Source organism: Python bivittatus, unplaced genomic scaffold (genome assembly GCF_059951505.1).
Source record: "Python bivittatus isolate LINGU-HERP-01145 unplaced genomic scaffold, Pbiv_v1 ctg000080_np1212, whole genome shotgun sequence".
Lineage (NCBI taxonomy): Eukaryota > Metazoa > Chordata > Lepidosauria > Squamata > Pythonidae > Python > Python bivittatus.
In genome coordinates this window covers 58,773,275-58,798,409 of record NW_028277035.1, presented here as the reverse complement: position 1 = coordinate 58,798,409, position 25,135 = coordinate 58,773,275, and the positions used below count along the sequence as shown (strand labels likewise).

Below are 25,135 nucleotides of genomic sequence, written 5' to 3'. Positions count from 1 at the left end.
AGCAGCCTGCCCTCACATGTCAGCATCAACAACTATTTTCTATACCACAGAATATCACTTTGACACACTGAAGAGAATACAGAGCCACTTGTTTGAAATGAGTAGTCATATAAATTGAAATAAATAAATAAATACTTAGAATCCATCATCTTCAACCCTACATGCACAGGGTTAATTGTAGCAGTTCGTACCTTGTTAATATGTATGTTAGACAGTCCCTTGGTGGTTGTGAGGTTCTGGAAGATTCCCTTAACTTTGCCCTGTTTGTTACCCATTTTATTGTTCTTTCTTTTTTTCTCATGGTATGATTACATAGAATAATGTATTGTCTCTTATTTCTTTGTGAACATTGGCACTGTCTGAGCTGTAAGAAAAATATTTGTTTGTTTATACAAAGATGGTGTACTTCTTTAAGAGGGGCAATTGGCTTAAGAAGGAAGAGAGAAGCAAAGATAAAAAGCAGAGCTGAGGCCAGTTAAACGTAGTAATCACAAAAGTGTCCAATAATTTCTATTTACCACACCTTTAGCTGCATAGAATAGCTCATGCCACACAATCCATATCACCTTATTTCATACCTTCGCTAGGTTACTAAAGAATGGCCAATCAGATTTTAGAAAAGATCCCTCAGGGATATCTGGAATTCAGCTGGCCTCTCAACCAGCCTAATTTAGTCCCCCACCCAAGCAGCATTGGGTTGACTGTGTTAACCCAAATTTCACTATCCCTTATGCCATTTTCAGTCACAGTAATCACAAGTCGCAACATATTGCAACTGAAATAACTTTGCAGTCATTTGTGTTTAATGCTCAATTACATCCAACTCCAACTTAGGCACTCTCTACAGAAATTATCATTCTTCTACAATGAACTACTGAGCTTAGCTATGTGGCTTTTTTCCTGGCTAGTACTCTTACTCTTAGCACTTATTGGCTACACTACAAGATGTTTGCTAAGCAGATAGTATAATTTTAATTACTGCCAGCTTTAATTATTTTTTAATGAGGCATTTATGAAGATTGATGGGGAGGTGAAATGAAACAACAGAGCCACATTGTACACACAGGAACAGCCTGACATGATAAAGTCTCTTAATTCCATCTGTGTACAGAAACACACAAACATGCACAAAAATCCTATATATTTAAATGTACAGTTAATTTTCTTGATGCACCTAAAATGGAGTGATTTGCAACAAATTGGGAAATATAATATTAGGAATGGAAGGACACAGAAGAAGATGAAGACCAACAGCAAGGTGGATGGACTCAGTTACAGTAGCAATGTGTGTACCATTGGAAGACCTGAAGGACCAGGTTAAGGACATCATCATGGAGAAAATCTATCTATGTGGACACTAAGAGTCGACACCAACTTACTGCACATCAGTCAATCAATATTAGGAAAAATAAAGTGAAGCCTTATGAAATATAGCTTTTAATTGTGAGTAGAAGCTATTTGGGAATAAGAGGTCTTCTGGCTTGAGAAGAGGCAGGATGTGAATGGAGTAGTGGATCTTGGTAAACGTATGAGCCATATGGGAAAGTTTCTTCTCTTTACAGGCTAGTGGTTCCTGATGTCTATCAGCATATATATTCTCTCAATCCCCATTCTCAAGGCTTGCTTCTAGCAGAAAGCTTTTAATCCTTTCCATCCAAAGGCAGAAACCAGCTGTCTTAGCTTTTGGTCCTGGAAAGGAAAACAAAAGAGAACAGCTATCTCTTCTTTCCCTGCCAGAGAGAGGGGAAATTAGAGAAAAATATAGGTGGAACATGACAAGGCCCAGCCTCCCATTAAATAGAAGTAGACCAGCTAAAAAAATAAATATTTCATCTGGAAGCAACCTAGATTTTGATTTTTTTTTTTTTTTTAAAAAGAAACATTCCAGAGTAGGAGGGAGGTTCATTTTGACTTTATCCTCCAAGTTCGTGTTTTCCTTTTTATATTACACGTTCTTCTACATTTGTAAGCTATCCAAAGTCTTTTTAGAGTTGGGTAGCCTCAAAATCAAATAAACAAATAAATAATAAAGTCTTTATGACCTTAGGGCAACTCAGTATTGTAGTTCAGAAATAAATAATTAATCTAAGAGATGGAGCAGGAGGTGAAGAGCTGTAGAATAGATGAGAATTGAAGTTGACGAGAGTGCACAGGATAATCTGAAATAGATGTGAAGATTGCCATTTTAACGTTACCAATATATTATTGCTGATCATGTCTGACAATAGTTGTTAACATATTTGTGCAGGTAAATGCCTTGTATGATTATACCTTATATAGACCTTGAGGAGTATTCCTCAAAACACTATGCTGGCACAGAAATTATAGCATCAGCTGAAAAAAAAAAAAGGCTTGCACTATCACTGCATTTTTGCATCAGAAAACCAATCTGCTGGAAATATGTAAAATATTCTTACATACTTTTAATCAGAACTGACCCACAACTTTCTTTTGCAAACTCAGATTAAGATGTAAAATCTGAAGAGATGGCAGATCTGAAAAGTAGACAATATACTATGAAAGAAAATAAAAAATTTACACAATGATGGCATTGAGTTTTGAGGCAACTGCAAAGAACTTCTAGGGCTACTCTTCCAAAATACATCTGAACATTTTTATTTGTGTTTTCAACAATTTTCTATTTCTTTTTGGAAAGCCTGCTATGTCTAATATTACTGACATAACGACTGTACTATTAATTTGTTGATCATGTGAGCAATGGATGGCGTATACATTATTGGTCAATAAGGTGAAGATCAACACATTAAAGCTATAGCTTATAAAGGCCTGGGACATTTATAGGACTAAGCTGAAAGAAAACTTAATGGCTTTGCAAGCAAAGGTATACATCTTGTCCTTTTTCTATAAGGAAAATATTTAGAAATTTCTATTTACTGGATACTAAAGAAAAAGAGAGAGGGGAAAAAAAACCCTAAGGAATGTTTATATTTCTCTTTTATTTATTTTTTTAAACAAGCATTCTGTAAAGATTTTTTTAAAATATGGGTCCTTGTTTGATCTAACTTAAGTGTATATTAAACATTCGGGAACATCTTCCTTTAATTAATCTTTTGCTTTTTGTTTTTTGAATGTGAGTCACGATAAACAAAGGAGGTTTCCAGAGTAAACAAGGCAAAGAATCTAAAGCATTCTTCATCCTCTCAGAGAAAGGTGTTGTATATCAATGACAAACTGAAATATTTTCTAACCTGCCATCTCTCTGACATACAGGTATGGAAGGTATGTATAGAGCAAAGGTCCCAATGGGATAATCTGGAAAAGTCAGAACTCAACACCAAGCCTGCTTCCTTGAATTTATGTAGAAAATATGCAATAGAGAAGATTGTTTTATAGAGTCAGACATTTGAGAGCCAAAAAACACTACTCTAAAAGATACAGTCTAATGCTGTTTTATTCTTTCCAAGTCTATGGAATATAGGAAAGAAATTATATACAGGGCTCAGGAATCTGTCTGTCAGCAGGATAACTCTCATAAAACTGAACTGAATGGGATCAGATTTGGTATGGGAGAGGAAGCCTGGGGGGACAAAAGTTTGACAATAGGCAGGATCTGGCTTGGGATTACAGAGGAAAAAAAACAGAAAAAGTCCTCCATTGCATCCCTGTGGGAGTGGCTCAGAATGCAGACTAAGCCCCACTTCCGTTCCCTCCTGATCACATGACCTAAAGAGGAGATACCATTAATGGGGCTGGAAAGTACTCCAGGATCCATGTTCTGCATACTTTCCCTACCCTTGTTTAATAAAGTAACTTAACTAAAAGGCAACTGGAGTATAGCAAAGATGGAACACTGAGCAGTTTATAATTTCTGGCAGTATTTTAAGGGGCTGAGGTCATTACACCCTTCAATATGTCTAATAACAGAAGATCTTCAGTTACATAAAAAATATTCTTTTAAAATCAGAGACTGAAATATCAGCTTGTGGCAGGCTTCAGTATAAGAAAATGAAGCCATTATGGAGCTGCCAAAATACATTTTAAAAAAAAGTGCTGATCACATATGAACAATTGTAGCTTCCTTCATTTTTGCATATGGCTGAATAGTGTGTGAAGGTAGTAGAATGTAACTGATGGAATTTGGGAGTTGATTCCAGAAATATAGATATGGTAATGAGAAATACACATACAGACTACATTTATTACCAAATGAAAATATATGTATCTTTTCTAATATTTATTTATTTGTTTAGGTACAACCCTTTTTTAGCTGATTTTGATGACACAACTAGATCTAGTATCAAAGGTAATAAACTATAAATAGGAGAGTATGTGCAAGAAGAGACAACCAGACTTTAAAGTATGAATGGCAAAAGAAAAAAAAAAGAGAGACAGAGAAAAAAATATTTGAAAGAGTCAAATTGCACAATCAACTGTAACCCACTCAGGATGTTGTAATTAAGGAGCATTTTCTTGTATTGCGAAAGATATTAATCTGAAATCCATCAGTTCTCTTAAAATTCAACAATGTTGACTTATATATGGAAGATATGCTGTGGACTTGGACAGATGTAACTTCCAATCCATTTATTTCCTTTTACAGCCTGTTCAAAGAGTGACATAAAAGAAAAAATGCAACTAATATCTGCCCTATAAGGAAAGAAGTGATTTTGAAGCTGCTAATTCCTGTCTCTACTAGATAATTTTGTAAAATCTTAAAATCATGTGCTGGCTGATATTTTTGTGTAACTGAGGAATCTCAGCATGTTACGTTGTCCTACAGGAAAAAAAAAAGTATAGAATCAAAACTAACATCCCTTCATATTTCAGCTGTGGTTTTTGAGATAAAACTTAGCATATCTTCTGGTTTCCTTGCCACCATAGGAGGTAAAGTGGCTAATTTTCTTAATCTCCTTGGTTGCTTTTTAAATTTCTGATGTGAGCTTGCAAGTTAAATAACACGTTAGAACTCAATTTAACATGGAGACGGATGTATCTGAAGTTCAGCAGCAATGGATTCAAAGAAAATGTAATCCATTCTAGGGAAAAAACAAATAAAAATGAGCAAAGGCTCCAATATTTTTAAAGTCACAGTACATGAACAGCAACAACAAAAAGTGATAATTAGAATAGTCATTTGTTTCAATAGAACAAAAGTACTGTAATATTTATAGTCTGTGCCAGAATTATAATGACTCTAGGGCTAGATGTGAAGTATCACAGCATGTTCCACATGTTTTTAACACTGTTTCTAAAAGCTCTAGAGGCTATTAAATTTAATGAACCCATCTGCTATGAAATAGAGGTCCAACATAATAAGTTTTCTCAGTGCCATATAATACAGATGGCATTCCACAATCTAAAAGCCTAGATAGATTTTTTTAATGGTCTCCTTTAGGTGTGTTCCTCCCTCCCATTTTGTTTGATGGTAGGGACATCTTTATTATTCACACTGCTTTATTTTGCAAATAGAATGTGCCATGATCTGCATAGGAGAAGCATCACTGCTCATGAATATACATTAATTCTTCTCTCCAGAATTATATTTACCTCTCTTTCCTCCAGAACTTAACCAAAGTTCATGGTTTTGTATTATATATTTAAGGAACACATTCCTGCCATGGAAAAGCACTTCAAATCATGATTTCAAACCAATGTATAATCTGCGAGGGCACCATGTTTTGCATGCATTCAAATATTATTTCCCTAATTTGCAAGGAAACCAAGGTCAATGTCTGTTCAATCTTTTTTTTTTTAAAAAAAAAATAGATTTGTAGATACAATCAAAATAAAAAAAAGAAAAAGAAAAAAAAGTTTATTAAAAGGAGATGTAAAGGGATTATAAAATTAGGGGGGGGAAAGAAAAATCACATTAATATAAATAAGCACATTAAAATAACTTATCTTACCTTAAAGATTTTAAGTCAAACATTATTTTAATAAGTCAGTATTAAAATCCTATTATTATGCAATAACTGATAACTATAACCAGAATGATTCAAATTGTAAATTACAAAATGAAATAAAAAATTATTCTAATTTCTGTACAATCTAGGAAATTTAGTGAATTTGTGTGTGTGTGTGTTGCCTGTCTGTCTCTCTTCAAGTAACTTTTTGACTCCTGGAGACTGCTTGGACAAGTCCCTGCAGCTCTTTTTGGCAAGATTTTGGAAGTGGTTTGCCATTGCCTACTTCCTAGGGCTGAGAGAGAGTGACTGGCCCAAGGTCACCCTGCTGACTTCGTGCATAAGGCAGGACTACAACTCACATCTCCCGGTTTCTAGCCTGGTGCCTTAACCACTACACCAAACTGGCTATCTTTAGTGAATTTAGCAAATCATAAAAAATGTAATCTTATGCTAGGAGAAATCCAAGCTTTCAAACAGTTCATGATTACTTAGGATAGTAGAATGATGAGCTTAGGTGGATCTGCAACATATAATGCCATCCTCAGAGAAAAGAGATTAGTGTTATCTCAAATTAATAAACCTCACTACAGTTCCATTTTCAGTAAAAGAGATGCAGTATTGGACTCCTTGGCTATAGAAAATGCTAATGATGTGTTGTGATGTCTGTTCATCCTTAAAGTTTAGATTAGTTCATATAGTCTGAGGATATGGATAAGATTCTTTGTAGTATAAAATAAATCATGTTCATGTTTGACCATTATCGTTCCAGATTATGAAAGCCAGGGGAGAGCAAGTGCACTAAGTACAGAGAATGGTCAGTGCTCCACTGGGGGTAGGAACCATCCAGCCTTAAGTTGACTACTGTGAAATATCTAATAAAGGAGACTTGTCCATATCCCTTTGTGTTGGATATGCTGTTCTTCAATTTCCTGCTCTTGAACATGTTGCTTCAGTATGTCATAATATTTTAACTCCAGTAGTTCTATACCCATTTTCAACTGGCTTCACACGTGGTTTGGGACTAAGGCAGCTTTGCTCTGATATATGATCTATACCAAGAAGTAGACAGGGAGACTAAAGCTGCCTACTTTTCATCAGATTTGGCTAGCAAGTGGTGCTGAGATTGCAAATGTTTTATGCTGGAAGGAGAAAGGGAGAGAGAAGGGAGAGGAGAGAGGAGATTATCACTCCTTAGAAACTCTGGTGAATATGCAATGATAGGGTTGAAGGAGAAGGCAGAGGAAACATGAGAAGAGGAAGTAGCTTAGTTTATGCTGAGAATGGAGAAGAGGAAAGGCAAAAAGAAGAAAATTGCTTGGTGCATAGCGGACTGAATGTAAAAGTTGGTTCTTGGACTGATAAGGATTCAAACAATCATTGTATAAATGACCTGCAGCAACAGATTTATCAGAGAAGAAACCCATATCTTCTCTAGTTCACTATGAGGCTGTAAGACAAAGACTAAGGCATGCACGGATCTATTGACTGACAATAGTTTACTTCAGGAATTCTTGTATCACCACTACTTTTATCTCAGTCGATATTGCTAAAGAGAATTCCATAAGATTCATGCTTGGGAAAAATGATGTTTAATTTAGGCAGCTACCAAAGACCTGACACAGAAGAGAGGTTCAGAAAGTTAAGGGTTGTCAAGGATGTACCTGCTGGAGATGGTGATGTGAATGGTGATTATAGTGGTATGAGAAGTCATAGGTGATCCTTATAATATCATGCCTTGTCAGGTTGCTTTGGCCTGAGGATCCAGATCTGCATGTTGCCATGTACACAAGAGGCTGCCATCAGATGGATAGCCACAAGTCAACATAGAGTGCAATAAAGAGATATCCACCATTACAGTCGCATCATGAGATCAGGCAAGCCATTATATCTCAGATGAGTAACAACAGTTAGAGCTGTACAGGGATTTCTTTTGGAAGAGGAGATGGAAAAGAGAGTTATTGTAGTTTGTGTTTAAGACAGTGGAGAACTGCCTGAACTAGACAAGTTTGTGGAGGAGACTTTGCAAGTTAGGAATAGAGAATGGCTGGAGAACATTCCCTGATGAAGTAAGAGAATAAGAAGAGAGTAGGGTCAGGGAGCCTACCATCTAAGGTGAAGAAGCCAGAAGGGACTTTATGATGTAAAGATGTGTACTGATACTCATACAGGCACACACATATAAAATATGACAGCCAGTGAAGTTGTTTTGCTTCAGGTGCTAGACTAGGAGCTTCAAGACCAAGGTTCTAATCCTCTCTTAGGCATGGAAACCACTCGAGTGACTTTGGGCCAGTCACACTGTCTCAGCCCTACACTGGCAAGTTGAAAAAAGTATGCCTACCAACCCACACTGAACCAGCATGGTAGATTATGGTCCATAACTTCATGAAGAGGGCTTCATTCTGCAGTGGGTTAATATAGGATAACAGCAACAAACAACAACAACAACAGTTATTTACAGACATACATGAATTAATTAATTAATATTGATCCCTGCAATAGCGATTCTGATATCTGCAAATAATATTTCCATTCGCAGAAATTAGTGGACTAGCATAAACTTGCATTCCACAAAAACACACAAAAGGGAGAATAATAATAATAATAATACCACCACCACCACAAGACCTGAGGCTTTAATCTTCTATCTTATTTTAATGTGGTTGTCATGTTTCTCTTGTCTTTTCTGTTTGTGTTATATTTTAATTTATTATTTATAGTTCTAATATGCCATTATGTTTCCTGATGTTTGATACTGTATTCGTTTGTATTTGACATGTATTTAATTGTTGTAAACCTCTGCAGGCTGCCTTTTCTGGGACTGCTGAACTACATCAGTAGTTTTAATGAATTTCTTAATTCATTACAACTACTTATATAGTTTTGTATTATGTTCTAGTGATGCATGCTTGTGATTATCCTTTTTAACTGTACACTGCCATGGGTCCTTGTGGAATGTGGCAATGTAAAAATATGTCTAATAAACAAATAATACGTTAAGTAAACAATCCAGAGTTTTGGAGTCCCAGTCTGGAAGACAGTAATAATAATAATTATTATTTTAATAATGTTGTCAAACATTCAAAATACTGCATATGCATTTACTCTGTGAGATATGGGAGATCACACTATCATATTAACACAACAGCTTTATTACCTCTATTCAAAATTTATCAAATAACATTTAAGCATTTGAATTTTCAAGACCTCTTCCTCAAGTGGTATAGTTAAAAAACAATAATAATATGGTGGGAGAAAATGTGGCAGGTGTTTAGGATATGCCTGTACCAACACTTGCTTGGAGGCTGATATAAGCAAATAATTATTTGTCTATAATTTTGGAACTATAAAAACCAGCTATTAATATTGGGAAAATAAACAGAGAAAGAGTGCTAAGCTTTAAACTGGGGACTTCCCAATCCAAATTTGTTTTTTTACATTACATTACTTCCCAGTCATACCAAGGATTTGAAATATACTGAGGAACTTACATTCATAATTAACATTTAGTGGAGGGGTGTGTGTGTTTCTGTGTGTCTGTGTAAACTTCTCCGAATATTCAGTATCTCAGAGTAAGAACAAGAAGCAGTTAGGGTTTTTTTCCTGAACTGTTCTCACTCTAGTTTAATAATTCCACTGGGCAGCCAAATTGTAATTATCTTATTTTTAAAATTTTGTCCACCACCCAGAGACACTTGGTGAGATGGGTGGCCATACAAATTGAAAGAATAAATAAATATATGCATACATACATACATACACAAGCCAGGAAGTACAGTAACGGTCTGTGCCTCCATGCTGGCATCTTTGGGGTGGGAAATTTGTAGAGATGACTGCACCCCCTCGCAGCATGCAGTTTAAATATTGCCAGCTGTTGCCTGAGCATAGAATGTGACTATCAACAAGACCAGATAGGCAGACAGAGCAGAGTTGGGAAAAGTGCATAATTTTATTTTCCCCAATGTAATCACTTGGGAGAATATTTGAAAATGTTGTAAATGGCATTTGGTGCTGACTTCTACAAATCATTATTCAAGCAGTTTTATTTGTCTTTCATGAGGTCAGAAAGACCCTGACTGGCTTTTTAATGCTGTGATATTGTCTTCACTGCATGTTTTCTTATCATGTATGACTATTTCTTGGAATATCGTTTTAGAAATAAGTCATATGAGATGCCCAAGCTAATCACAGGCTTAAAAATAACACCAAAGAATAAGTAGATCCAAGAAACAATGGCAGAAAATAAGTTTGAACTGAAAGATAACCACTCTCACAACACGCTACCCTTCCTGGATATCCTCATCAGCAGAGGAAACAACAGCAAATTAGAAACCCAAGTCTATCGCAAGACAGCCCACACTAATCAAGTACTCTTTACAAAGTAACAACCCAACCTCCCACAAGAGGAGCTGTGTAAGAACATTATTCAAATAAGCACAAATCCACTGCAGCAACCCAGAACAGCAGAAATGGGAAACAGACCACCTATACATCTTCCAACCAAATGGATATCCACACAACTTTATCAAAAAGCGCCTGACCACTCAACCTACTACAACACAACCAACACAAGCTATGAAAAGGATCACACTGCCATACATCAGAAACATCTCAGAGATCACCAACAGACTATTACAACCACATGGCATCTCAGTAGCACACAAACCAACTAAAGCCCTCCAAAACATCTTAAGCAAACCAAAAGACCCAGTAGTCCAAGAAGAAAAAACAGGAGTCATCTACAACATGCAGTGTAAGGACTGTAACAACCACTATGTAGGACAGACAGGCAGAAGGTTTGCAGAGTGCATCCATGAACACCAACTAGCAGTCAGAAGACATGATGAAAACGCCTTAATCTCACAACACATGGACAGACTGAACCATAGTTTTAACTGGGAAACTGTCAGCATCTTAGACCAAGCTAAATCCAAAATTGCGAGGGAATTCTTGGAAGCTTGGTATTTAGACAAGGCAGCCATCAAAAGCCATAGAGATAAACAACATCTACACACTATTCAAAGGAGACAATAAAAAGGAAACAAAAGACCAGAACATCTCTTCACCAGCAATCATCACCCAGATAAGTGGAGATTAACACCAAGATTACCACCAGACATACAATCAGCAGTAAACAATACCTTAATCAAGGAACTATCAGAGGGAAAAAATAAAACAAAACAAAACCCAGAGCTCCACCAACACTGACAGGGCAAGCCACTGTAAACAGAGAGCAAACCCCACTCCCTTCTAGCACTGAAGATGTTACCTAGTCAGGTAATGAAACGTTTGCAAGAAAACAACAAAGCTCAGAGAACCCCAAAGACTCCACAGTTCAACCCTGAGTTACACATATTCGCTTTTATCAATAACCACTCTCATCATAGAGGGTGAGAAAAAGTGATCTTAGAACTATTACAACTTGCAAAATCAATATTCATAATACTATTTTCTGAGGAAAAACACATTCAGTAGTCAAGGTTTATTCCAAAATTACATAAGGATGATATTAGTCAATGTTTAATGTAACAGATTAGTTATTCTTAGATTTTTATATGCAGCAGATATAAAATTTAAGGCATATCATTGAGTTCTTACAACCATTTCATGTTAGAAAATGATACCTATAACCAAGGATATGTCAGGCTGGACCTTGTTTCCTTGTCAAAAAACAATAAATCTACAAAGCTTCTCCACACAGGAAATGTTCCAGTGTGAAGCTGAAAAAAAAGTAGCAATAAAAAGAGGGGAAAATGATGAAATTCAAATAAAAATCTATTTCAAAGTACAACAAACTGAAAGCAAAAGCAAAGTATGTTCAAAGTTTAACGCAAATCTGATTTTGAGAGATACTACAAGAATGCACAGATGTTAATACATTTTCATACCAAATAAATTCACTTTATTAAAAAGATATGAAATAAACTTGCAATAGCATGGCAGAAAATTCATACAGAAATTAATGAACACCAGCCAGAATTATGTGAAAATCTACTTCAGATATAGGCAACTTTTGGGGAGCAGACTGGCAAATATAGAATTTGGGAGCATGTTGTGATGGCTATCGTGGTGAGCAGTTTACCAGAAGAAATCTCTACCTATGGCTTGTGATCTTACAATATTTTTAAGATTAATAATTCTTATATCAGAAATCCTTCCTTGCTTTTTTTTAATCTGCTTTTTATTGAGTTTGTTACTAAGACCCTGAGAAATGTTCCTGTATAGTTATATTCAATTTAATCCTCATCAATATGCATATACACTTAGGACTTTCTGCCACACTGAGAATTATTTTCTGTCATAGTGAAATTATTTACATGGGATCTTGTCACTCCAGTTAGTGAAATCCTTATAGAGCTCTTCAGAGTCTAACGGGTGTTTTTAAAAATCCAGGATAATTTCTGTCATCTGCAAATCTGGGAACAAAATCCTGTCTCCAAATAATTTCTGATTTACACAGAAGTATCTATTGCTGGTGCTTCTGCCCTGGAAATATTATATTCTCCCAGTATTACTTTACTTTCCACTGTAAATACCATAAATTATACTTTGGAATACCAAGTCTGTAATTAAGCATATTTTGAGTTTCATTGCACTTGATATTACAAAATGAACAAACAGTGCATGCTAACCCTATATTTTATGAGACTGGGTCTGATCTGTATTACCACATTGTATCATATCACCATATCACACATTAATTAATTCACTTAATTGAAAAATAATATATTTCCATATATGTCATGGAACTTTGTAACTTTCACCTGATACATGATGAATTTGGGGTCAAAACCTGATATCTGAAAATGTAATTGAAGAAAATATCTTAAAATCTATTTAACAAGGAGGCCTTTACAAGGTATCTAAAAAAGAACATTAGGATAGAGCTAAAACCTAATTGTAGCAGTTTAGATGCAGACAACTGGAAGAGGAAAAGCATAGGAAATGGGGGGGGGGGGGAACAGACCTAAGGAAAGGACAAAGGGAAGAAAGCCAACCCTCTCCACCCCCCCACCCCCCCGGTTCACTGAGAAAATAAGCTACTGGTTCTCCTTCTAGAAGGCATGGAGAGGCACTAGGACTTGGAGAGAGAATGCCAATCTGTAAGGAAGGTGGAAATAACAGCATTTGAAACAAAAATTCCCAAAGAGATAGGTGAAAAATAGGAATGTGCATGTAAGTAATATGATGCTTTCTAAGTAAGTGGAGACTGCAGTGGGTTGTGAGAATAACCTTGAGAGAGGGAGGAGGAAGAGCTGCAGCCTAGACAATGGTCTGATAAAAGAAATCTGAGTCCAAAGCAGAAATGGGGATGGTGAAAGCACATTCAGACTTGTGAGACTGATGTCAGCCCTTTGAGGTAGTCCAGACCAGGAAACCAAAACCATGAATACTAAATACTACCTCTCAAAGTTATTCTTGCAGCCCATTACAGAGACCTACAAGGAACTCAGAGACTTAGAAAACTTATTTCTGTCCAGTACATATGTAGGTATAATCTATAATTATTCCTTCTGATCTACTGCAAATTCTGTTTAGGAATCTGCTACCAGAACAATACAGCAGGCTGAGGATTGAGTTATGGGTTCAATATAGGGTGGGAGGGCTGAATGAAAAGGGGTGCACTGGGAGAGTTGAAGAAAGGACAGACTCTAGAAAAAGTGCAGGTATAGAAAACCTTAAAAGTGGGCAATACATTGGGAGCTAAGGGTTCCTGGGGCAAAAATGCAACACATGTCTAGCACAGTGTGTGAGAAGTATAAATCAAGCTTTCTGCTACATCATGGAAACTTCAGGAGAAAAGGGCACCACATTTTAACTCAAGAGGATACAAGATGGGAGCAGCAGCCAACACTGTCAGGAGGCAATCAGTCCCCTGAAGTGGCTTGAATCGTCCAATGCAATGAAGATCCTTTACTCATTGTGTCACATTCAGTGTCTGGGTGGCTTCTGGGTAGCTTCAGCCAAGTTCAAGCCAGCCAAGGGGAGCCTGTCTTGTCTTAGCATAGTGACAGGCAAAGGAGAGGATAAAATTTGATATCGAGAAAGTGGATATTAAATTGATAGAAACTGTGAGCCACATGTAACACCTTTGCTGTGGGAGTTGCATTAGGTGCCAGTTTGCTTCTGGGTCCAGTTCAAGGTGTTGGTTATCACCTTTAAAGCCCTACATGGCATGGGTCCAGGTTACCTGAGGGACCATCTCACCCCCATTACATCAACCCGTCCCACCGGGTCAGGCAGACAGGGCATGTTGCAGGTCCCGTCAGCGAAGGAATGTTGGCTGGCGGGGCCCAGGAGGAGAGCTTTCTCTGCCGTTGCCCCCGCCCTTTGGAATATTCTCCCCCAAGAGGTGCGGCAGACCCCTACCCTCCCAGCGTTCCAAAAAGGTTTAAAGACCTGGCTCTGTCAGTGTGCATGGGGTGACACGGGCTCTACCAGTCCCTGGGGGTAGTTAACCCCCTGATGATGCTCCCTGGAATTACTTGCCAATTTTCCATCTTCTTGGAACTTATTTATTTTTAGGATTGTTTTTATGTTGTATTTTAATGAATTTTTATCTTCTTGTAAACCTCTCAGAGTCATTTCACGAGATGGGTGGTGACAAATTTGATAAATAAAAAATAAAAAAATAAAGGTGGTCAATGAGCTGCAGGACAGAAGAGCCAGAACAGAATGTGATGTCCTGATTTGAAATAATCTTTTTTGTTTTTGTTTTGTAAGGGAAAAAAATCCATGTTATATTACTACTCTGGGAGAGATGGGTGGCATATAAATTTAACAAATAAATAAATAAATGTTAAATGTCATGAGGGTAGTATGGAGAAATAATATAAAGGGCTTTCTTTGGCAAAATACAAGTGATTTGGTGATGTGCATCTACATATCAAATGAAGAAACATAGACTAATGATTCTGTATCAGAAGAGCTAAAGATGCAATGCATTTATCTACTGTTCGATTCTGATATATCTGTCCCAGTGCTATGGCAGTTCCCAACAGAGATTCTCACACGCAAGTAATTTCTATATACATGAAACTTGGTTTCTCTTATTTAATTCCATCCGCAAATCTGAATGGAAATAATTTAAATTTGGTGAAGTCCACTTGCAGAATCCACTTCCAGAATACTCGTTATTGAGCCCTGGCTTAGTGGGCGGTGGCCATTTCTGAGGAAGTACAATAATGTGCTGAAAAACTGTCATTTTTCAAAGGAGTGTGGGACTGTAGCTGACATCAGTCTGTTTGCAAAAGCAACATGCAACAGGATCTTGAGGATTTTTCAAAATATTGCATTTTTGGATTTTCAGTTGTTGTCGCTTTATACTTCTTTATGATAAGTAACTATCAGTTTTATCATACTTATTCTACCCCAGAAATAATTATCTGTTAATTTCTTGTTAATACCAGAAATACATTCTAGCCCAAATGAACTAATTTTTATCTTGCTGGTATTGATGCCAAATGGTTAATTTTTTTCATTAAAATCAGTAGGGCTTCAAAAGGACTTAATTTTGTTTAGATTGTCCATCTGTTTTTTGTGAACTCACAGACTGAATCAAAATCACAATGCAGTGTTTCTCATATAGAAAAGGAAAACAGAAACCTGGAAACAACGAGCGGTTAAAGAGAGCTTCTTCAAGCAATTTCAACTTCTTTAAGCAGCTGAGTTCAAAAGGCTAAATGGATCTTGTTCCCTAGTCTTCTACTGACAGTTGCTGCATTCAGATGATAAACAGCCAGAAACCACCACAGCTGATATGCAATAGTCATTTCACACAACTAACTACTCAGCTCCCAGACACAAAATAGCACTCAACGTGCTTTAAATCAAGTGAGAATGAGAGATGCAATAAAATAAAATGTAAAAAAAAAATTATCAGCTGTCTTCCAGCTTCGTACAAAATTTGAGGTAGTAAGCACTTACGGATGCGGCAGCGAACATTTCAGCGAAACAGAGGATAAGTGAGCTCATCAGAATTCCAGTGCTACTTGTTAAAAAATAGGTTTTTCAGGTAGGTAAATGAAATACAAAAAAAATGTTACAGTACGTACATCACAAAGAAAGAGACTTGTACAAAGTTAGGATTGTACGTTATGATCCTGCACGTTTCTGCATGGTTTATTATAACTATTATTTAGACTGAATATAGCTCCACTCCAGTGGATTCTGGGCGGCTTACAAAATATAATAGGAATTAAAAGAATTAAAAACATAAACAAAATGAAACAAGATAGCCCTAATTAAAAACAACCATTAAAACCAAGCATGTCACCTCTGCCCTCCCACCCCGCACAACACATAACCCCAGGCCTGGGACCAAAGCCAGGTTTTAAGGGCATTTCAGAGCCCCAGGAGAGAGGGCGTGTCCTTATCTCTGGGGGGATGCTGTTCCAGAGGGTGAGATGTTCAAAGTATGAACACCCCAGAACGGCAAGTTCTTAAGAAAATCAAACTCACAAATGGTAAATAAAATAAATTGGTTTTTTTCCCTAAAAAGTGCAACATATTACATAGGATCACAAGAAGTCAGTAAGGCCATCCCAGGCTCTCCTCAATGATCCAGAAATGAACCTGCTGCTTTCCCTCCTCCGATTGGAGCATTGTCTGTCAATCCACAGAGCTCAGAAAATGGAAAAATACTTCAGGGCTTTTCTTGCCAACCTTCCCAAAGAACCCGTCCCTAGATTTTCTTTATTTGTCAACAAGTGGGGATGGGGGGGGCTTCCTTCCTTCTTTCCTTCCTCTTCTTCCCTCCCCACTGACAAACAGGATTGGAAGAGACACTGCTTGAGGCCAAAGTAGGTGGAGCAGAGACAATAATCAGCAGAGGCTGATTATTTTTAATCACACTTTCCTCTTTTAATTTAGAGGTAGGATTTTTAACTTTTTCCTGTATGTTAAACCTTTTTGACTTGCCTATTTTCCTTTAGTCTCTTGCAATATTCAGCAGAGGGTCACTAGATTTTGAGAGTGCAGTCTTAGAAAACTCTGGGGAGTGCCTAAGATTATCTACTTGGAGAGCTGCCTTCCAGAGTCTGGGGAAAATCCTTTACATGCTTGCTACCTGATCTTCTTAACCCTAAGGGATTCTTTTCATTCACAATAAAAATATTTGTATATAAAAGCTAGTAATATAAACATATGGGATTATATATTGCAGAAGTGAAGCAGGAAGAATGAATGAATTTGCCTCTATATCAAATATATTACAAGAGCCTGTTTCTGACTCACTCATTTACAAACTCCCCTCGTAAACATAAGGGAGCATGTTAATGCATTGCTGAGGAAATAAAAAAATTATTTTCTTTTTGTCTTCACCAAATGCTCAGTTATCCACTACAGAGTCAATAACCAATTTGGGATGGGTACTCCAGCAAGCATCAAAGACTAGATTTGCTGTCAATAAAGTTCAACTTGCAATAGAGAGTCAGAGACATCATTTATCTTTCATTCTCCATGAGACAGACTAGAAATAAGGAAGGCTGACTTGAATTCCAAAACTCAATACTTACAAAGATCAAGAAGCACATTAAAATGCATTTTGTATATTTTTCACATTTTGGTGGGTTTAAATTCTGTTAACTCATTTGTTGCAATTGTAAAGGTAGATCAGAATAACATCTTCTCAACAGATACAATGCTGTAGCCCAAACTTGCATGAAGTTCAGGAATCTAACCTGGTTTTGTGTGTGTTCATTTTGTACTTTAAAAAGAGAAATTAAAAGGAAATAAAGTGAAGAAATTGAAGTAATAAATAAAATTGATTGATTGATTGATTGAGTGGAGGTGTGGCAATTACAATCTGGGAATCCCTTACAGCTTTCAGAGGTGCCGCTCCACACGTCACCAGATGTGAGACCCTGTTCATTAACCTAGGCTCTAGGGATCAGTTGGGATCATTGCTGTTGCACCAGCCTCCCTGCTGCACAGCAACCTTCCTGCCTAAGCTTCTGACTCAGTTTCTGGGTCGGCAGTAGAGTTCCCTAGACTTATAGACTTCAGTCTGCCTTCTCTGAGAGTGAGGTCTGATATGGCTCAGGAGTTCATGGCCACCATGATGGCCATGGGTCTATCCCAGATCATTCAGAGCCTGGCATGGGACAGTGGTCACACACCTGATCTGGTGTTCCTATTGGAGTAGTGGCTATGTGATCTGAAATTGGGGGAGCTTTCAATGTCTCCTGTGTGATGCTCAGATCATGTCCTGACTACCATGGGATTCTTGAGTGGCACTGTTCACTGCAGGAAGGCTGGACCCACTATGTTGGTCCACCCCTGGTGACTAATGTACCCGATGGGTTTCAGAGGGAGCTGGGGGTTGAAGCCTTGGTCGCCACTTGGAATGGGGGGCCGCCGAAGCTTTAGATCAGATTGCCCATGCCACCTCTCCCCTCTCATGGATCTTGTCACTCCCCATGGTTCACAGAGGAGCTGACGGAGATGAAAAGACAGAAGAAACACTGGAGTGTTGCTGGCACTCAACGAAGGACAAAATCAACCGAACAAGTGTTAGAGCCACTATTAAGGCCTACCTTGTGGTGGTAAGGGTGGTGAAGCATTAATACTACTCCACCCTTATTGCATCTGTGGACTGCTGTCCCACGGCCTTGTTTAGGGTGATACATGCCCTTTTGGGTATAGGGGGGTCAGAGAACCTCTTGCATGGACATGTGGAAGAATTTGTTCAGCATCTATCAGACAAAGTCACTTGAATTTGTTCAGAGTTGGACTCTGGCCTTGTTGCAGGTCTGGGAAGACGCCTGGGGAGAAGTCTTGCTCAGTTAAATGGGATTGGTTTGAACCTGTTGGCCCTGAGAATGTGGACAGGGTCCTTAGGACTGTGAGCTCAGATAGCTGCTCTTTAGATCCATGCCCCTCCTGGCTTGTTAAAGCAGCCCAGGGGGTGTTGTGCGAGTGGGTTCTAGCAGTGGTGAACTCTTCCTTGAGCGAGGTGGTTGTTCCTTTACCTTTTAAAGAGGACTTGGTTTGCCCCCTCCTCAAGAAGCCATTGTGGGACCCCAGTATACTGGATAATTTTTGTCCAGTATTTAACCTCCTCTTTCTGGAGAAGGTGGTTGAGAATGTGGTTGTGCAGCAGCTTCAGAGCACCTTGGATGAAGCAGATTATCTTGATCCCTTTCAGTTGGGATTCAGACCTGGGTATGGGGCAGAAATGGCATTGATTGTATTTTTAGATGATCTCTGGTGAGAGTGGGATGGAAGTTGTGTGTCCATCCTTGCTCTAATTGACCTCTCTGCGGCTTTCAATTCCATTGACCGTGTATCCTTCTAGATTGGCTCAGAGGATTACGGGTGGACGGCATTGTGTTTTGCTGGCTCACCTCCTTTCTCCAGAGTTGGTTCCAGTTAGTGGTATTTGGGGAGGAGAGATCCTGCTCTCAGCCCCTACCTATGTGGCGTGCTCTCTCCATTCCTATTCAACATCTACATGAGGCCATTGGGTGAGGCCATCTGTCGCTATGGGGTGAGATATCATCAGTATGCTGATGTTACTCAATTATACATCTCTGCCCCGCAAATTAAGTGATGCTATGGACCACTTATCCCAGTACCTGGAGGCTGTGAGGGTCTGGATGGGGAACAACAGGCTTCAGCTGAACCCTGGCAAGACTGAGTGGCTTTGGGTTTGGGGTCCTACCAGTTCTAGGATTATGCCATCTCTGGGCTGAATGGGGTTGTACAGCCCCAGACAGACCCGGTGTACAATCTGGGGGTCCTCCTGGACTCATAACTCCTGCTCGAAGAGCAGGTGGTGGTCATGGTTAGGAGGGCTTTGCACAACTTTGCACTGTGCACCAATTACACCTGTTCCTGGATCAGGGGGCTCTGCTCACTCATGCCCTAGCTACCTCCCGATTGGATTGCTGTAATGCACTCTACATGGGGCTGCCCTTGAAGAATATCTGGAAGCTTCAGCTGGTGGAAAATGCAGCAGCACAGGCAGTTATGTATGTTTCTACTACAGCACAAGTTACGCCTCTGCTCTGTGAGCTGTATTGGTTGCCAGTCTGCTTCCAGGTCCAATTCAAGGTGCTGGTTTTGACCTTTAAAGCCCATCATGGCATGGAGCCGGGTTATTTGAGGGATCGTCTCTCCACGACTACAACTGCTCATCCTATCAGATCCGGCAAGAGGGCCATGATGTGGGTCCCATCTCTGAGGGAACTACACTTGGCAAGCCTGAGGAGGTGGGCTTTCTGTGCCATGGTGCCTGCCTTATGGAACATCCTCCCCCCTAAAGTGAGGTCAGCTCCATCCCTCCTTATTTTCTGGAAGTCCCTCAAAACCTGGCTATGTCATCAGGCCTGGGGGTCTCAGGGGACCAGTGAGATCTTGAGGTGGCTCCTTTGCTGATCTAATCTCTTGTGTGTGGATTTTTGTTTTGTTTTGTTTTGTTAATATGACTATGTTTGTCATGTTTATTGTTTTTATACTTTTTTTGCTGTACGTTGCCTAGAGTCTCTTCTTGTGAGATGGGCGGCCATATAAATTTGTTAAATAAATAAAGGAAAGAAATAAAATCCTTTTTTTAAAAAAAAATGTACCTGGTAGAATATTTGCTAAAGATAAGGCAAAGTATGGATTTTTTTTAAGACTTAGAAAGAGCTCATAGAAAGGAAATAGGTACTATGTGAATGAATGTAAGAAAGAGCACAAAGGCTTGTGTATAAGAGTGTTTTTCTGTGAATTTTGGTAAATGATAGTAAGAGTTTTGTACATCAGGAATGTGGTTGGAACGAAGCACTAAAAAGTGTTTGTGGTAAAACAAGAAGACATAAAGTCAAGAATGAAAGAGTACTAAATAAATGTCAGTTAAATATACATGTAAATGACAAGTTGACAATAAGTTACTTGAGATTTAGTCATCTATAAAGAATGAATGAGGATCAAACTGCAAAATAATATGTGAAGGAAGAGTGAGTTGGATGAGAGGAAGGGGAAGTCCCAAACAAAATGTGGTTGGACAGAGTTGATGAGATCCTCACAAAGGCAGAGGTGAGAAGTTTAAAGAGCAAAAGACAATTATGAGGTGATGTGTGGACACAGTGGAAGCAAAACAAAGTTGGTAAGGATAGAAAAAAGAGACAGTTTGCTGTAGTGGTTAAGACATCAGGCTAGAAACTGGGAGACTATCTGTTCTAGTCCCACCTTAGGCATAAAGCCAGCTGGGTGACCTTGGGTCAGTCACTCTCTCTCAGCCTGAGGAAGCAGGCAAGGGCAAACCACTTCCAAAATCTTGCCAAGAAAACCACAGGAACGTCTCCAGACAGTCACCGCGAGTCAACACTGACTCGAAGGTACCTCCCCCCCAAATAAAAAGAGAGAAAGGGAAGGGGAGCTATAGTGGTGTTACGCTAAATTAGTTTTAGCTATGCTCCTTTTTTTTTTAATCATATGCCTTTAATTTAACTTGCTTATTATTTTTTATTCCTTTTCCACACTATATAACATTGCTTCCCAGAAAGGGAAAAGTAGGAACATACATGTATGTGTGTATGTATGTGTGTACATATGTACCCTAACCCTAAACCTTAAAAAAAACTGCAAGAAAACTGTGCAAAGTACTTCTCTACTTATCCTAAACAGAAATGTTACATAGGCATTGACATACAGTGCATGTGTTAATACAGTCTATCAATCACACTAAGGAGCACAGGAACACTAAAAGGAGAAGCTCACCTAGACAGTTTCAACATGAGAAGTGTTTCCCTTTTAAAAATGTGATGTTACATTATTCAATATATTGTTAACATACACACAATTTCCAAGGGTGGGTGGGTGGGTGGGTGGATGGATGGATGGATGGATGGATAGCAGATAGACAGATAGATAGACAGATATAGATAGTATTAAAAAAAATAGAAAGGAAGTTAAAAACAATACAAACTAATGTAAAGAAAAAGAAAGAAAAAGAAGCATAATTGATGAATAAAATAGGTTTTAAGATTGAAAAGAAGATAAAATGTTTGAGTATCACTATGACAAATATGAATTATATGTTATTTCAAAATAACTATGTTAAGACATGGAATGAAGTTAAAAAAGATGTGTTAAGATGGCAGAAACTATAATTGTCATTGTTGGGGAGAATTTCTGTGATAAAGATAAATGTCTTGCCTAGAATGATGTTTTTATTTCAGACAATACCTGTTTTGACAACTGAGGCATCATTTAAACAGTGGCAGAAGGATGTATCTAAATTTGTGTGGTAGGGGAAAAAAACACAAGGTAAATATAAGGTGTTACAAGATGCAAAGGAAAGAGGAGGATTGGATTTACCTGATTTGAAACTGTATTTTGCAGCTTGCTGTTTGGTTTGGAAGACAGAGTGGGTGTTGCTGAGAAATAGAAGGCTCTTGGAGTTAGAAAGACATGACCTGAGATTTGGGTGGCGTGGATATTTGTGGTATGACAAAGTCAAGGTTATTGTGGATTTTAATAATCATTATGTCAGACGTGCCATATTGAGAATATGGAATAGATAAATCCAGATTGTATCCAAGAATACCTTTGTGGCTCTCAGCACAAGAAGCTTTTTATAGATGAGAAATAATAGGCAACACAAATGGTTAACTTATTGTGAGATACTAGGATTTTGTCAAGGGGAATATAAAATAAAATCAAGAGAAGAACTGGTGGCAGAGGGATATAGTTGTCAATGGTTCTCTTATTTACAATTATTAGAAAGATTTAAAGTTGACAAAAGACTGTATTGTTTTGAACAATATAAGACTGAGTTTGAAATAGAATTGTGTACAAATGAACGTGTAATTGCTAAAATGTATAACCTTTTATTGAAATTTGAAACAGAAGAAGAACAAGTGAAAGAATGTATGATGAAGTAGGCTAAAATTTTGGTTATAATATACAAATGGAACAATGGGAAAATATGTGGCTTAAAGGATTGAAATTTCCATTATGTTATATTCTTAAAATGAATTTTTATAAAATGATATATTGTTGCTATATGTCACCAGAGAAACTGTTTAGAATGTATAAAGGCACTTCAAATTTAGATTGGAAATGTGAACAAGAAGGGACATTTTGTCATGTTTGGTAGACATGTAAAAAAGCTAGAAAATTCAAATACATATACTGAGTCAGAGGATTTTAAAGATTAATATATAATTGAGACCAGAGGTTTTTCTTTTGGAATTGATGGACAAACAGTTGGAAAAAGGTCATGGAACTTTATTTTTGTACATGATAACTGCAGCGAGATTATTGTACACACAAAGATGGAAAGTTTGGCATTACCCACAAGGGAGGAATGGTTGGTGAAGATGATGGAACTTGCTAAGATTGCTAATTTGACTTCTTCAATCAGAGAAAAGACAATATCTACATTTATTGCTGATTGGAAACCTCTTATGCACTTTGTGAGTGAAACAGAAAAAAATGAATTAATATTTTATGGTTTTGATGGTTAGACAGGATAGATTATAGAAAGAAAAGAGTTATATTGTAACCACAGAGTAAGAGGTAAATTTATAATTGTACTTATGACTGCTGTAAAGAAGATCGGAAGCTACTTCTATGTATCTTCTTTCTTTCTTTTCTATTTTTCTTTTATTTTTTCCCTGTTTAAATTTTAGCCTTCTCTTTGATTTCTTTCTTTTTCTGATATTCTTACAAAGTTTCCAGTGGAAATGGAAATTCTGGGCATGTTTGTTTGTTTATTTATTTATTTGATTTATATCCTGCTTTTTCTTCAAGAGCGCAAGGTGGCATGCAGACTACTTCTTCCTCACCAGACAACAAACCTTTGAGGATAGGTTGGACTGAGAGAGTGATTACCCCAGCGTGACAGTCTCTCTCTCTCCCCCTCTCTGCCTCCCTCTCTCTCTGCCTTCATCTACAACAGTGTTGTCCAAACTTGGCCACTTTAAGATGAGTGGACTTCAACTCCCAGAATTCCCCAGCCAGCCATGGCTGGCTGGGGAATTCTGGGAGTTGAAGTCCACTCATCTTAAAGTGGCCAAGTTTGGACAACACTGATCTACAAGATTTCAACTTTTATGCTCCCTGGCCAAAGCTAATGATGTTAGGGAATAAGGGAGTTAAGGTCCAGTTCATCTTGAACAATTTCTTTTTGGTGGCTCCACACAATTCTGGGTGCTGTCACACATCCGCCTTTACTCTAGACACGTTCATGGCATTCAAAACACACTATTTGTTCTTGCATAAAATCTGAGATTAGAAGCCATTCAAAGGAATCTTGTATCCTTGTCAGTGATTAACTAGTCACCCATTTCTGCTTTACAGCATCACAAGTGCAATCCTGCTATTTGGCTTGTAGAATTGTTTAGAATTGAAAAAACCAGTTCATTCCATACATACTTCCTCCATGCGTTTGTTGAGCAACATGGCAGCTTTACTGAACAGGCTATGATACAGAGAACTTAACATTTCTCTAAAATGAAAATCTTTCCATCAAGTGCTGCAGCTGAAAAGAGCCCATTTAACATATGTAAATGTTAGCAGCATCTGAATAACCCATATTAAAAAAGGAGCAGCCCAGGGCCTTCTAAATCATAGAAAATATATTGCAACACCAAGAGCAAAATTATTTGGTGCTTTACAAATAAACAGGATTTATCAAACATTGCCCCTTGCAGACTTACAGTACTGTCGACATAGGCTTCAGTCCATACCACGTCATGTTCTTGATCAATCACTTTAGGTCGACTGAGCACGTGGAGATATTCCATAACATTTTCCTGCACATCAGCTAGAGTAGAGATCTGAGTGAAAAACCCTGGATATATTTGAGGGAAGAGAGAAATGTGATCATTCAGACATAATAAAGTGAGAATATGCAAAACAGTTATAAATATCTTTTCTCTTGGTGTTACAAGGAATGGGGTGTGAGGGAAAAAACCTGAAGAGAAAAAAAAAATATAGCCCAAAGAAGAAGCCCTGTCAAGTTTTAATTTGTGAAAGCACAAGTCTGTGAAATGATATGTCAGTCCAGAAAGGCTCCATTCCTCAGAGTGTTCTACACCATTGCACAGCTGTCCTGATTTTTTTTCCCCTTCAGTTCCAAGTCAATTTTTTCAGCTTCAGGAGAAAGTAAAAAAGGAGGGAGTTTGTTCTTAAAGACAAATGCTTACGGCAGAGTTCTATTAACTTTTTACTCTACAACCTTTCCAAGTGCCAAGTATCACAAATACAAGGGCGATATTTTTAGGTTTATCAAATTCTAGCTCTAAAATTCTACACCTGAATTGGAGTTTTACTGC

General features: G+C 37.9%; 1 protein-coding gene across 5 annotated transcripts in view; it reads right to left on the bottom strand.

The window, feature by feature from the left end:
• The window catches only part of CACNA2D3 (calcium voltage-gated channel auxiliary subunit alpha2delta 3), a 577,343-nt gene that overhangs the window by 168,183 nt on the left and 384,025 nt on the right, over positions 1–25,135 (bottom strand). For all 5 annotated transcript variants that reach the window (XM_088134187.1, XM_088134188.1, XM_088134191.1 and 2 more), the window contains exon 13: positions 24,518–24,651. In XM_088134187.1, the coding sequence (XP_087990313.1) occupies positions 24,518–24,651 (134 nt within the window). The remainder of the gene's footprint in view (positions 1–24,517; positions 24,652–25,135) is intronic.